General features: G+C 40.9%; 1 protein-coding gene across 1 annotated transcript; it reads right to left on the reverse strand.

Annotated features, from left to right (window-relative positions):
• Window positions 1-779: 779 nt before the first annotated feature.
• Window positions 780-15,179, reverse strand: MCMBP (minichromosome maintenance complex binding protein). Its single transcript, XM_058841979.1, has 16 exons — window positions 14,990-15,179; window positions 14,312-14,397; window positions 12,581-12,721; window positions 12,175-12,216; window positions 11,611-11,712; window positions 11,049-11,178; window positions 10,300-10,451; window positions 9,495-9,595; window positions 7,521-7,690; window positions 6,570-6,693; window positions 5,304-5,421; window positions 4,556-4,721; window positions 2,620-2,753; window positions 1,900-2,064; window positions 1,420-1,508; window positions 780-1,157 (listed from the first exon to the last, which is right to left on the reverse strand). Exons 1-16 carry the CDS (start codon window positions 15,045-15,047, stop codon window positions 1,031-1,033), a joined length of 1,905 nt encoding a protein of 634 aa, XP_058697962.1. The 5' UTR covers window positions 15,048-15,179; the 3' UTR covers window positions 780-1,030.
• Window positions 15,180-15,211: the final 32 nt, after the last annotated feature.

The following is a 15,211-nucleotide window of genomic DNA, read 5'->3' on the forward strand; positions in this document are numbered from 1 at the left end:
CCCTCATGTTTAGAACAGGAAAATGCCATAAAAGGGGGGGGGTTCTTGTCCCTGTGATTTCAATCAGCAGAAAGCACTAAGTAAAAGGGGTCTGAGCTTAATGAAAACTTGTCAGGAGCCTTTTACATTGTTCTGAACAGGATTAATTAAAGCAAAGTGTGGAAGTGGCTCCATCACAGGTTCCTGCAAGCTGTTCTCACACCGCCAGCCTCCCTGAATTGCTCCCAGCATTTCACTCTTTAAGCCACCCTTGGTAAACCAGTCCTACATGTCCAATTAGGGGCAGCATGTCCTCTGGGGACCAGCTCAAACTGCACAGCAGGAATCAGAGATGGAGAGACCATTCTTAATGCTTCAATGACATTATCCAAACCATTTGAACACCCTGCAGTACTGCCACAGTAGAAAGTAAAGATGGTTTGTATGAGCACAGGAGTATCACCCATTGTCTAGTGAATGTGGGGTTTTTTAAGAAGCTGTACCAGGATAAAGCTCATTGGAGAAATTTGAGAAGCCATGGTCTGCTCCAAGCACAAGGTAAATAAATTTCATCACAAGGATGCTGCTGCTGCTCTGAGTGTGCTGTGCCTCAGCTCACACAACAGCAGAGTCAAGTCAGCACCTCCTCCAGCTGCAGCTGCTGAGAGCTCTGATCCTCACATTTCAGCCAAGGAGATATTAGAGCCCAAACGTACTCCAGACCAGAGCCTACCACTGCTCTCTATGAAGGGCTCTGGCTTACATTTTTTTATTATTAAAGGAAGTAAGTTTACACAAGCTCAGTATTAAAGTTTAATATCAAACAATTTGCTCAATGTTACCAATTTTCAATTACAAAACAGGGTCCAAAAAAATTCCATAAAATATGTTTAAGTGGCTGAACAGAGTTAAGCGTGTTCAGACTGCAAGGGTGAATATCCATAACTTTTTGGTATAAATTATCTACAAAAACTGGTATAAACAATATTCCAATCTTAGTATGGGTTCCACCTAGGATTAGAGACATTTTCAGAGTGACATCCAGCAGGTGTTAAAGTTCATTGCCATTGACACATTGCTGCTGCTGCAGCCTGGCCTTCCGCAGTGCCTCGAGTTGCTTTGCTCTCAGCCACCTCTCCCTCGACAGCGTCGTCTGCCCCGCACTGAGCGACAGGAACCTGGGGGAGCACAAAGAGCCCGTCAGGAACATCTCCTTCAGCTACTGAGGAACCAGCACAGCTCAAACCCAGCTGTCTTTCACTATCTGGGGAATTAGAAAGCACAGGATGAAAGGGAGGGAATACTTTGCCTAAGAGGAACAAGGCAGAGGAGATTCTATCTGGCTGATCTAGCACAACTCAATTCAGCAGCAGACCAAGTGCTGGCTCAGTTTGCAGCTTGCTGGGAAGTTCTGAGTGGTGACAAGAGCACCACACCCACCTGGCCACGAGCAGCATTTTGTGCAGGTCATCGGCAGTGACGCTCTCAGGGTTGTTCTTGCGCATTTCCACAAAGTCTTCTTCTACTGCCTAGAACACAGCATGGAATTATGGAGCAAAACAGATCTCCTCCGGGATACAAGCTTTTGAGGAGCTGAACACTGTAACAACCTTTAAATTTCAATGTTTCAACTCACTGCTGTCCAGAAGTGAGCCTGAGCAAAGCCAGACTACTTCTCATCTTTGAAAAGAACCCATTTTCAAAATGAGTGCTAGAAAGCAGGTTACATGTGCTGTTCCTTATCTGGAATAAATTCAGTATATACTCTACAAATCCTCAAAGGCGCAGTCAGGATGTGAAAATGCTTCTGTTTGGGTTTTGTTAAAGGACAATCACTGACAGGGAAAGCACAGTAACTGTCTACTAAGGTGCTTTCTATCCAAACACACCATTGAAAACATACTAGGGAAGCATCCATACCTTGGTCACCTCATCAGATATGCTGTAGTCCAGCAGCCGCAATAAACTCAGGTAAATTCGGAATTTGTTCAGCACAGAGGGCAGCACTGCAGTGAGGAGGCTGCTCATGTACTCTTCCATGTTTGGGGGAATTATCTGTGGTTGTAAGTGGACTTGGCAATCTGACTGAAAGAGAAAATTACATTTCATCTCCTTCCACATCCCACTGTTTTCTATTCCAAGACTAATTTACTCTCAAAAGCAGCAGAATTAAGAACCAGAACTAAGGTAAGACAATTCTTGAAACATTCCCCAGCTCACGTTTTGAGCAGTTCCTGATTCAAGCAGGACAGCAAAGGCTCAGCAGCCAAAGCTGGAGTGTCAGAGAGCAGATGTTTGCAAGCTCAGACTGCTGCAGAGGCAATGCCACATCTGTGCCCATCAGCTCAGAACCCACCATGCCAGAGGGAGGCTTTGAGAGTGGCACATGTCTGCAGCTTTACCCAGCCCTGTGTCCTTCACCTCCTCACCACCCCTGTTCAGAAAGGAGGGAAGCTCCATCTCTGTGTTTTCCCATGAACAGGTTTCCAGCCACGAGGGAGAAGGCAGCAGCTGCTGCCAGTGTCACACCCTCCCTGGTCACAAGACACATTTCCTGTCCCCACTTGTCCCTGCAGGGCCTGCTCTGAGCAGCAGCTGCCAGCCCCATTTCCCAGCAGAACCTGGAAGCCCTCCTCATACCGGCAGGAGCGAGCGGCCCTCGGAGGTGATCAGAACATTAATGTTGCATGGGAATTCCATCTGGTGGTAATTGAAGTCATAATCCACCTTCTGCCAAGTGATCAGGTTACCCAGTGCTGTCACATTATGGACACCTGCAGAGCAAGAACAAATTCCCTGACCACTGGACCGAAACAAATGCCAGCCCTGATTTTTGTTTCCCATCTGTCTTTAAGGAGCAGCCAGCAGAAGGATTCCTGCAATCATCCTGTTCCTTCTTGTGTTTGAGGTGTCTTCCAGACAGAGACAACCACTTCTCAATGGGAATTAAGAATTCTTGACTTCAGGCCTAAACTCTGCCTGGCTTAATACATTAGTAAATGAGGTTATAGCTCATGCTTTCATTGGCCCTACAAAGCCAGGTACCTATTTACAGAGAAAATCCAAAAAAGAAATCTCTCCTCAAAAGCAGAAAAACACTGCCAATTTAATTTTGCCAAATTTTTTATAGTACTCACTTGCCTAACCTGGAATTAAGTTATTTAAAATATAAAATGTTAAAATGGAAAAATTAACTGTTTGACTCTTGGAATTCTCTCCTTGAAATACCAACATGTACCTGACAAATTTAATCTCTCTTCAGCAGTTACTGCATTAAATGACAAAACTACTGTTATGATTTTACCTTTAAATACTTAGCAATAAATCAGTATATTGTAAATAAAGGCAAAGTTAGCAAATAAAGGCTAATTTAATATTAGGGTAGACTTCTGGGACATTTTTCCATTTGAAATTTCTAAGATGTAGCTTCCAAGAGTTCCAAACCAGCTACAACATCTGAAGACACCCTGCTCTAGGATTAAATTTTGTTCCCAATGTTGCTGTAAAAATGAAAAATTTTTACTTCTTTACTCTAAATTCAGTAGAAAACAATATCATATCAGCAAAAATTAAATATAATTAACAAGCCTTTTTTATCTACAACTTTTAATACCTAAAATATTATTTTTTCACTACATGCTGAGGATTTTTAGACATTACAAGCATTTCAGAAAACCTATAAACCAGCAGAGCACGAGTTCTCTCTAAGTGGGAGTTTATAATATTTTAACTATTTTTTTGGAAACAGACAATGCAGAGCTTGTTACTAGTTTTATTATTTCCTTTAGCAAAATTTTGTAGCTTTACTAAAGCTGAGTAACAAAAAATACTGAAAACTCAAAAGCAACCGAATAATTATCAACTTTGAAGAGCAGTAATTAAAACAAAAACAAAGCAGGCTTTCTTAAGACAGCATTTTTATTTTAAAATTACTTTTATTTAAAAATCACTTGCAGTGATTCCCTGTTGTTGTTTCACAGAATCTCCTGAGTTGGAAGGGACTCACAAGAATCACTGGGCTCCAACTCCTGGCCCTGCACAGGACAGCCCCAGGACTCACCAAGGACACCTGTACTGTGCATTTTTCAGGTACTGAGCTTTTAATATGCAACTCAGCTCTTTTATGTGAGTTATAATTAAATTAATTTCTAAAGTTCTGCTGAAAGCATGCTACACAGTGCTACATCAGCTTGTAAGATAGAATTCCCACTATTTTTAACACAGTAATAGCAATCTTTCTCCAGATTTTAGCTGTGTTCTCAGGGATGGTTTCCAGATATACGGCACAAGTATAGAGCATAAGGCATCAGCGTATGCTTTTCCCACTTTGTGCACTATCACAGGAAACTGAAAGGCCACTCTAATGAATCAGAGTTATTTTGGTAATAAAGAATTCTCCCAATTTGCCTTAAGTTGGCTGAGAAGGCTGCAGGAAGCTGCAGTGAAATAGGATGTAGAAACCACAAACAGTTTTGTAATAGACTCCTTATCAGTGAGACACGATTATCACCACTGTCTTAAAACACAGCAGCTTTTAACCTGCCAAATGAGATTATAGACACCAAAAGCCGTGTACCTGCTGTGTCCAGCTGTCCCTGCTCCAGCTGGGTCTCATCTATGAGCAGGGAGGTGTTGCTGGCCAGCTGCAGCAGCCCACTGACCAGGCGATTGGCCGTGTAGTCCTTGTGTGGGATGAAGCGCGAGTGGTTCATGCTCTCGATGCTCATCCGGAGGTGGTAGGACTGCAACGAGAAACAGACCATCAGCACCTGTCCTGTCCTCCAGCTTCCCCAGGGAATGCTGCTTCCTGCAGCTAGAGCTGGGCTGGGAACCTGCACAGTAAAACAAAACTTGGCACTGCAATGCTTTATCCCTAATATGCAAATGCTGTATGCTTAAAATTTCCCAAAGGAAAATATTGCTGTTAGGAATTCCTATCACCTATTCTACACATCTAGGGTGAGCTCAATAATAAATGATTCATTGCAGCAATACTGCTAGTGTGACCCCAAATTGAATTACTGTGGCTTTTCTGCAGAGCAGTATCCACAAACTTGAGTAAACCCTAATGACACCATAATTAAATGACCCAAATGTCTAAACATACCAATCCAGAAAGACCAGACAAAGTGTGCAGCACCTGCTTGTCAGTTCAATACCTCTGAGGAGAGGCTTTCATTTCATATTCATCCTAGACAATGAGGTACACAGACTTCTACACACAGGCCAGCCACATCTCTATCGTTAGCATTTCATCAGCCTGCCTTGACCTGGCTGGATCAGTGAGCCATGTCCCCCCAGAGCCTGCCCAGTGCAATGCTTACTGCTGGCACCAGCTGCTGGATGAGGCGGTACAGGTGCTCCGCGAAGGCGCTGTTCCGGGGACAGCCGCTCAGGTTCACGGTGAATTTTCCCAGAGGAAGCACATCCCGTCTGGCATAACTGCACCAAAACCAGCACAGGTTAGGCAAACATCTGGGTAACACTGGATACAGGTGTCATTCAGCTTGAGCATGGTGTGGTGGCTCTGACAGCCAGCAGGATTTCAGAATACACACACTGAAATCGGCCAGCTCCTCTTCCTTTCTTCTGCAGTGCCCAAGGAGCTGAGCTCGGCTGGAGCTGCTCCTCAAGGCTTTGCAGCACCACACAAAAGCAGTAATTTACAGTGCTTGGCATCCTGCAATGGCCTTTCAGACATTCTGTTCTCCTTGTACTCTCTTGTTACTCAGTAAACACACTTCATTCTTGTCCTTTCTGGTGCCCAATCTCAACTTCCCTCCTTATCACACTTGCTCATCTCCTTTACCTGCCCTCAGCTTTCCTCTCCCTCTTCTCACTGTGTATCTTCTCCCCATTCTTGACAACTCTCAATTTTTTTGTGATACCAGCTAAGAGAGAAAATACATTCTAGTCTAAGTGTTGGAACATTCACAGTCCCCCTGAAAAGAATGAAAACAATCATTTTGATTTTGAAGACTAAAATTACTAACATTAAATTTGGGCCTGGTAACTATAGTGTCTGAAGTTTCACTTAAAATTTTAATGAGTCAAAGGATGCTGCTCTTTCACCCAGAAACAGAAATTTATTCTTATGTTGATTTAAACTATCACATGCTAAACAGGTCACTTGAACTTACCATTGAACGGGTTTACATTTAATTAAACAAATTCCCAGAATGTAATTTTCAGTATCTTGCAGTAACTAAGCAATGACTCCTGCAGTCAGGGAATGCTGTCTTTGGGAAGTCAGTGCCATGTCATACTCATTAGAAGAAGCCAGAGGCAGAAAGATGTTTGCATGCCTCTGTTTAAGTGTCTTGGAGATTCTGTCAGCTCTCAAGGCAGCACTGAAAAGATACACTGCCATAAAGCTGGTCTTTTATTAATATTTACTATTATTTCAGACACTGAAATCTGCCTTTGTGTGTATTGTGACACGACAACTCTACCTGGACAAAGTATTAATGAAATAACCATTATTTAAGCTATTTCTGCCATTTATTTGCAGACTGGTGAAGAGCCCCATAAAAAGAGATTACTTTTAAATGGTAAATACACAAATTGTCAGCACACATGTAAATACTTACACTGTAGAAATGAGATGCAATATCAGGTATTCAGCAGCCAAACTGTCTCCCAAGAGGGCATGGGTGAGGAACCCCAGCAACTCTGCTCTTACTGGTGACAGCTCAGACATGAAATTAGAAACAACTGGCAAAAGAGCAGAAAACAAGTGTCAGAAAATGTTCTTGTTTCTCACCCTCTTCCCTCTATATAAATTTGACTTTCTGTCACAGTTTGATGAAGAAAAATGTTTATTCCAAAGCAGTCTAGGAAAAATAAATTAATGTTCATTGTTTTTTCCAACTGGCTTTAGATAACCTGAATCACTCAACACTTCCTTGGAAATGATTTTTAAAAAAATTAGATATTGTGTAATGCATTTGCAGCAGACAATAAAGCATAGAGCCAAATTTCTAAAATCCATAGCTGCTCCATTTGATATTAAAGGCAGAAAAAAGCCTTTTACATATTGCTCAGAACAAGCAATACAAGGCACTCAAGGAAGAAAGTTATAAATATCAGGTCTGTGAGCCATAAGTCAATGAAAAAAATAACAGTCAAACAAGGAATAGCACAGTTGCTTAAAAGCAGAATTGCCTTATTTTGTGCACAGTATTATGAGTCTCTATATTATCAGTATGTTCCTTATTTCCAGTATCACACTAAACTGGAAACCTGATTTTCCAGCAATTCACAACTCTGTTTGAAAACAAATCAAATCTTATGGCTGAACAATTTGGTAAAATCCTTGGGCACGTAGAATGCAAAACCAAATTCCACATAAATCACATTTATTTCAGCCAAATAAAAATGTAAGCATCATATAAACTCAAACATCTGCATCCTGGGCAGCACTGCATGGTTCTTCCATTTAACAAGATTTAAATTCAAACCCTGCTGTTGAGGCATGTGCCTCTGAGCAAAGCTGTATTTGTTCAGATGTCCTGGGAAGTGCCCAGAGTTCAGACACTCACAGGTTTTACTCTCCTCTTCCTTAAGGCAGGCAGGCAGCAAGGGGTTAATGTGTTGCAACTTCTGTGCCAAAATCACATGGATCCTGGGCACTAAGGAGGCTGGGGGGCTGTGCACTCTCTGCTCCTCTGCCGTGTCCATGCACTCCATAGGATCCAGGGTTGAGCTGTCCCTGGGGAGAGGGCACAGCACAGCTGGACTCAGACACATTCCACAGGAATTTCTCTCCCTCTGACCCAGAGCAGCTGGAACCAGGCCAGGAAGAGAGGAACAAACATCTGCTCCCAGCTCCTGGTAACTCCTCCCACATTCAAACTACCTTCTTTAGGATCTTTATAAACACCATAAATACTGAATCACAATTACATAATGACATATTAACATCAAAGCAGGCTTGACCCAAAATATCTGGATTCTATTATTTTCAGAAAATAATCAAGTAATATTTTTCTGAAGAAAAAAACAAACAACCCAAGGAAAAACCCCATAAAACCAAACCCCACAAACAAAACCACATTTATTATTTGCTACACCATTTAATAGGCTGTAGCTTCAAGTAAAATATTACACACTGTTCTTCCCAGCCTGTACTGAATGAAGTCTAAACAGCAGCTTTCAAAAAAAATAAGGTCATTTATTACATTTGTCTCTGCAGGCACATGTGGGATTTTCATATCTCACCAGGTTTTGGAGCCTGCCAAGATCTGCTAGACACTCACATCACAGCTCTATCACTGGCTGAGTAAAAGAACTATGAATAAATAAATCCTAATGTACCTCTGCTGGAACCTGGAGGTATTACCTCTTAATTTAAGAGTTCAGATACACAAGCTTTGCTCTCCCTGAAGATGTCTTACAAAATTTCTTCCAGGTTTTCATAGTTCATTTTCATTTTTAGAAAGTAAAATCCCTAAAGTGACTCTATCAGATGACAGTAAAGTTTAGCACAAATTTCATCCTCTTGTACTGGTTTTAAAAGCTGTCAGGCTTTATAACTTCAAAGCCACTTCAGCAGTTCACCCACACACTATCCACTCTTTCCATTAAAAGAGATTTATTTTGTTTGCATTCAAAATGTTGCTAGATGCCACCATTTTGTCTTCTAGTTATAGAATGACACAGTAAAAAAACCCACAAGCACCTGTGACAGAGCAACTGAGCTGTCAGTCTGGGATTAGCTGTCACACAGATGATAACAAAAAGCAGCTGACCAGGCTGAGTTAATTTTTAAGAAGTTGGCACTATAAAGGATTCACATTGCACTCTGGGTATTGTACTTGCCAGACAGATAAACAAACTCACCAACAGAAATGATTCAGAGTGCAAGACATCAGCAGTATTTACGGTAGATTTTAGTCAAGAGTTTTGTTTTGAAAATTGACTTCTGGCATCCTAAATTATTTTGTGTTTTGTCAGGCATTAGGAATTACACAACAGCAGGTGAAATGGGAAGTTTCTATCAGCAGATTAAGAAGATGAGATATTTATTATATCTTAATTTATGAAAAATCAACCCATTTTTTACTCATTTTTGTGACTACCACTCTACAGGCAGACATGCAAACTTTTTTTAATATTCTTCAGAAATGTTTACATTTCTGGTAACAACTTTCATGGACTTGGAAATTACTTCAAAAGGACATTTTATAATTTTAAAACTTCCTTGAAAGCTTTGTTTACTATTCACTCATTTACTGAAAATTTAGTAGATGTGAAAAGTATGAAAGATTTAACTATAGAAGCATTTTCTGCTTTACAGACTGTACAATAATCTAAAAAAAGATGTACTGGGTATCCAAGGATATGGATATACCAGAGCACATTGGACTTCAGTTTCCAGGATGCGGGATGTAACACTTTCCTCATCAAGCTATTTTTAAATGACAAAATTCACTTCTTAAGCATAATTATCATGTATTTACACATTTCCTTGTCTGCTCACTGCAATAAAAACCTGCATTTCAGGGCAGCCTTACCTCTCTTCACTGTTCACTATGCTCAGCACTGGGTCCACAGACAGAACACCAAACACCTCCAGCACATCATTGACTTTGAAGCTCTCCCAGTTCTCATAGACCTGCCCCAGGAAATAAAACACACAGGCAGATGGGCCAGATGCAGGACAGCAGAAAAACTGTCAGACAAACGAAGCTCAGGAGACTCAACTGTGGACTGAGAACAGTCTGAGTGAAGATGTCTCTTCTTGCCCTTGATGTCAGTAAGCTTACACTGGAAAAGGGAGTTTCTCTGATTCCATGCTTTTTTTATTGGCATTCTTTGCCACACAAGTGTAAACAATTGTATTCTACTCTGATTCATCAAGATTCACTGAATAGGAGAGAAGTCAATACAGCAACAGCAGAGAAATTTTGTGTCAAAGTTTCATAGTAATATAGCATAGCAGTGAATCAAGGACTATTTCAAATTCAATAATTCAATAATCAAAAATATGTGGCTTATTGTTTTTTCACAGCTGGTTTTCAATTAGAGGAGATATTCTAAAAGAAAAATACCAGGGCTTAATACCAGCTGCATCCTCAAGCGTCTAATACTGGAATCTTTTTTTTTTAAACTAAGTGGGGTGAGAAGGTGAAGGATTCCAACAATTCAAATGCAGCACTCAAGAAGAGAAACATTGTGTTAGTGAAGAGAAAGAATGTAATTATCTCTAGAAATAAAATTCTGGAGTTGAGACACAATTTCTGTGCCTACAAAGCACTGCAAGGCTGATTCTGGCTGCTTCACTGACAGCACAGCCCTACTCATCATTTCTTCTCTTACCTTTACAAGACACGCTGGTCCCTTCTCTCCTGGCAAGGGAAAATTTAGGTCAAGTGGAGGGGAGCAGTTGGGAGAAATGACATGGTGACCTGCAGAAGCTTCTGTTTCTAATCTCTTTGGCTCCACACATCCATGGATATCACCTCCACTGCCTGAAAAACACAGGATATGCAGGCTTTTTAAACAGAAATGCAGAACTGAACAACGTTCTTCGATGAGCAACACAGACTAAACTCATTTAGAACTCATCTGAGCCAAGTATATTTAATAATGCAATATACTTGACAGAATATATCCTTAATATGAGAAGTCTCACAAGTGCATATTTTATGTAATCAAGTTAAGTGTGAGAGAGAGTACTGGCAAAGATCTGTGTGTCTTGGTAACCCAAACATGGCCAGAAATCTGATTTTCCAAATACAATCTTTAAACCATGGAATAATTTTTTTTTCTGCAGTCCACAGGACTACAAAGGTAATATTTTTCTGCACTTCATGTTAAAAAAAAAAGGTCAGAATATGCATAAAAACCAGTTTATATTAAAAATCTCTGTAGATTGTCAGCAAGTCATACAAGACACATACACACCCCTTCAAATCAAACCACTGACTCCAACAAAGCCTCCAAATCATAAAGGTTGCAACAACATTAATAATTAAAACAACTGCAAAAATTTCAGTTTTTAGCAATGAATTTTGACAAATCCTGGAAAGATACCAGAACAACAATTCATCAACGGCAACTCTTACCCATGTGTTGTTCTTTCTGTTTGGAGGGATGCAGATCCATGTCCTCATCCTCCTCATAGCTCCTCTTGTGGCGGCTGGGGGTGTAGGAGGTTGAAGGGCTCACTCGGGCTTGGCTGGCACTGATGTAGGCGTGGCATTGAGGGTTAAGGAAGCCACAGACTGAGCAGGGAAAACTCAACCACACTAAGGTTTAGCTCTTTTTTGTTTTTTTTCCCCACAAAATCCCATTCTTAACATGTTCAGCTACAGGTGTTTTATAGGAGACTCTCAGTGTGTAACAGTGTCTTGCTGTAAAAAATGCCAATGGCTCAAAGAGAAGTTTCTCTTTTCCTAAGCACTTGCAACTAGAAATTAACAGAAATTTTCAACACCCTCCCAAGCAAAAACGTCTACTAAATCAAAACAAATGCTCTAAATTCATTTGCATCCTCTTTGTGCATATTACCACCAGAAACTTTATTTTTTCCTCTTTCTACACCTGTCATCTCCCCAGATCCACTAAAAAAAAAAAAAAAAAAGAAGAAATTTTAAACAAACTTATCTTTCAGTCAAAAAAAGATATTTCTTTTACCCATGCTGATTCACCAGGCACTGGAACACAGTAGAAAGTTTGTCTCTCCAAGGTGACTGTTTGTGAGGAGTTCAAATCAATTTCCTGCTGAGGCTGGAATCCCAAGAGAAATTTTGTTAAAAATATGATTACAGTGTGTTGTTTTGTTTTTTTTAAAAATTAGGCCCACAGATTCAGTTACTCAGACAGAACTTGCAATTAACATGAAACACTAAATAACTTAATATATAACATAATGTTTCAATTCAAATTGCACTGCACTACCAAAAGTAACTGTTTTCCATAGTAGACAGTTTCAAGGTCATGGGCACTCCCCCTTCCACTCAACCAAAACAAATTTTAAATACAACAGAAACAGCTGGAAGCCTACTGAAATTAAAATGCCAGTGAGCAGCTATGAATACTCTGCTTTCCAAACCAAAGATTAATTTTGCATTTAGAGCAGTATCTTCAGGAATCCATTGCCAAGTACCAAAGAAGCTCTGTCACACTTATAAAACATCAACTTTCCATCTAATATTTCTTCTCTAAGTTCATATAATTTATAGAACTTACCCCACATTCTGCCACATCTCTGTATTTACCAAAATGCAAAACCTGTCAAGAGGGAAAAGGCAATGCAATCATTCTGTTTCTGACAGCATCCTGAGCATGAATTACACCAAAATCACTGCAGTCCAAAGTCCCTCACAGACATCCTGCCAAAGCTTTCATCATTCCAGCATTTTCTATTCCTCAGTGAAATGCAACAGGTTATGTTTTACTGATGCCACTGGACTTGATCACAGTTACTACCAGTGTCTAGACTCCATAGGTTTAACTCACAAACTAGAGAAATACATAAGAATAAGTAAAATTCTTATTTTAGTAAAATAAATTTTTTTTTAGTAAAAAACTAAAATACAGAGAATAAGTAAAATGACAAACATTTGCTAAAATAGTAAACCAGTATTTCACTTACACGTGCATTTGTGTTTGGGTCAACTGTTTCATACACTCCCATGTAAAACTCAGGATCAAACATATCTTGAACCATGCAGCGAAATTTCACTAAGCTGTTGGGTTTTAGGTAATGTACAGGAACATCATTCAGTGATGGAACCTGTGAAAAAAGAGACTTTTCTATACAACTGATATATATTGAGCAGAGCTCTGAAGTAAGCTAAAACCAGCACAAAAACTTAATTCTTTGACCATCCAGTATATCTTCCTCCTTCTCAAACCCCTATATGTAAAGCATTTTTAATATTTTCTGAGTGCATCTCCCACCCTAATCTAAGCAGTAACAAAGTATATCTATCCCAACACCTTTCTGCTATGGCTGTTACAGATAATTGTTAGAATTATCAGGCACTTAACAGTTCCCAAATTCCTCCAGTCCCAAAACCATCAGTCCCAATACTGGACTATGAAAGAAATGGTTATAGGTCCCTGGAACTGTATGAAAATTCCAACATTTGAAACCAACTTTTAAATCTGGAATTATTGCAGCTGCAGGATTAAACAGAATTTATCATTTATCTTATTTCTACTTAAAGCACTTCTACCACGTGCTATGTACCAGCACTACTAGAGCAATTGTTATGCACAATTTCTTATAACAAAAAGTCCTGGAAAACCTGTATGTTAATTTCCAAGTCCACACTGGGGAACTCTTTTTCACACAGTTTTACATGACAATGGGAAATCGGAATGAAAAAAAATCAATGCCTAAGCACGTGGTATAACTTCAAAGAATGAGACTTGCAATTGAATAGAGTTTTCTAAATTTGAAGATAAAATCTTTGTTGGAAAAGCCCACATCCAACATTAAAATGCAACAAAAATCTTAAGTGGCCCTATAGGAAGTGGCATTTTAACAGAAGTATATCCCCTCATGATTTTTTTGAGTAAGAAAATATGATTTCAATTCCTACTGATCTTGTAAATCTTACTCAATTTTGCCATTTATGCTTTGATTTAAGCTACTATTTAATACTATATACAGAATACTTTCACTGACAGAGAAAAAAAATAATTTTCACCTGTTTTTAGACATAAGTAGAACAGATTTGATATGAAAGTTTCTAATCCCCTTATCAGTCCCATTTTGACATTTCTGCTACAGCCTTTTAAAAAAGCTTTTGAACTCAATTGTGCACATATTATTTTTAAAACTGAAAGCACAGATTCCCTGCTAAACTGCACAAACCAGGCCTGACCCAACCCAAAAATGCAGAGTTTTAGTAGGAAAAACATTTTTTCCTTAAAACCTGAAGGTCAAGGGAACTATTTATTCAACTCACACAAGCGTGCAGCATCGTGATAAAAGCTCCTGAGAGAAAAGGTTTATAACCAGCACCTGAGAAGCTCGTGGTGCACACTGAGGACCCACACTTCCCCAAAAATCACAATATTTGTCATCTCCTGCCATCTACTGACTGTGCTACAGAGTGGCAGCACCCAGCAGAGACGGCCTGGGGGAAGGAGGGTGCTGAAGGCAAGGGGATGGACGGGCTGGGATTTCACATCCCGGCTTTGCACTCAGGTTAAAGCAGCCGAGGTGTAAATTCCATATCCCAAAGCCTGGGCCTGAAATTCCGCTGCGCACTTCTCATTAAAAGGCAGGACCTATCAAAAGCCACTGCAATAAAATGTAAAAAAAACCGAAGCTTAAGAAGAAATGTACTCGAAAATAAGAAAACACTCTTACCCAGTTAGTAGCATTATTTTCTTTTAATTTCTCCTTGAAGTATTCAGTTACCTTCTTCTCCCAGTCAGAGTTTGGAACATTTTGGGCTACAAAAACCAACATATTTATGTGCCTATTAACACCACATAGGAGACTTTTATCCAGTATTCTCCCAGCATATCAAACAAACCCAACTTTCACTTCTATCTTAGGGAAGTAAGTCTAAGCATCTTAAACTAATTTATTCCCCTTGCAATTCACTGACTTCCCATTTCAAACCCTTTCAGGCCAACCAAGAAGCACAGAGCTATTCCTGGTAGCGAGGGAAAGCTCCACAACACCCCAGTGGGAAAGGGCAGGAGCCGAGGCACCGCTTTCCGCGCTGTGTCGGCTGCGGAAATTTTTATTTCGGTATTCTTTTAGTTAAGCTCAAGCCCAGCACGGAAACAGCCGCGGCTGATAGCACTGGTAACATCAGCACCGCGTGCAGACAGCACGCGTTGTTGCCGGAACCCAGAAATAGCTGAGATATACCAAACACACGCTGTACACAAGACACACAAGATATAAGACAGATATATAAGAGACAGAGCCGGCCTCTCCGCTCCCCCGCCACCACCCCGCGAGGGAAAGCGCCGTCCGGTTCCGGGCGCCTCGGGGCGCTCCCGCCGCCGCCCCGGGGAGCGGGCCCCGCCTCACCGAAGATGCCCTGCACGATGCTCAGGGGGCTGTTCAGCCAGTCGCCCACGCACGGCATGGCGGGGTCGCGCCTCGCCGCGGGGCTGCCGGCACTCTGCGGCCGCCGAGTCCCGCTCGCCAACCCAGCGCGGGGCCCGCCGCCGCTTCCTCCTCCTCCTCTTTGCCCTCCTCCTCCTCTTCCTGCGGGAATGGCGGCCGGGCCCGCCTCCCGCCCCTCACGGC

This window comes from Poecile atricapillus, chromosome 6 (assembly GCF_030490865.1).
Source record: "Poecile atricapillus isolate bPoeAtr1 chromosome 6, bPoeAtr1.hap1, whole genome shotgun sequence".
Classification (NCBI taxonomy): domain Eukaryota; kingdom Metazoa; phylum Chordata; class Aves; order Passeriformes; family Paridae; genus Poecile; species Poecile atricapillus.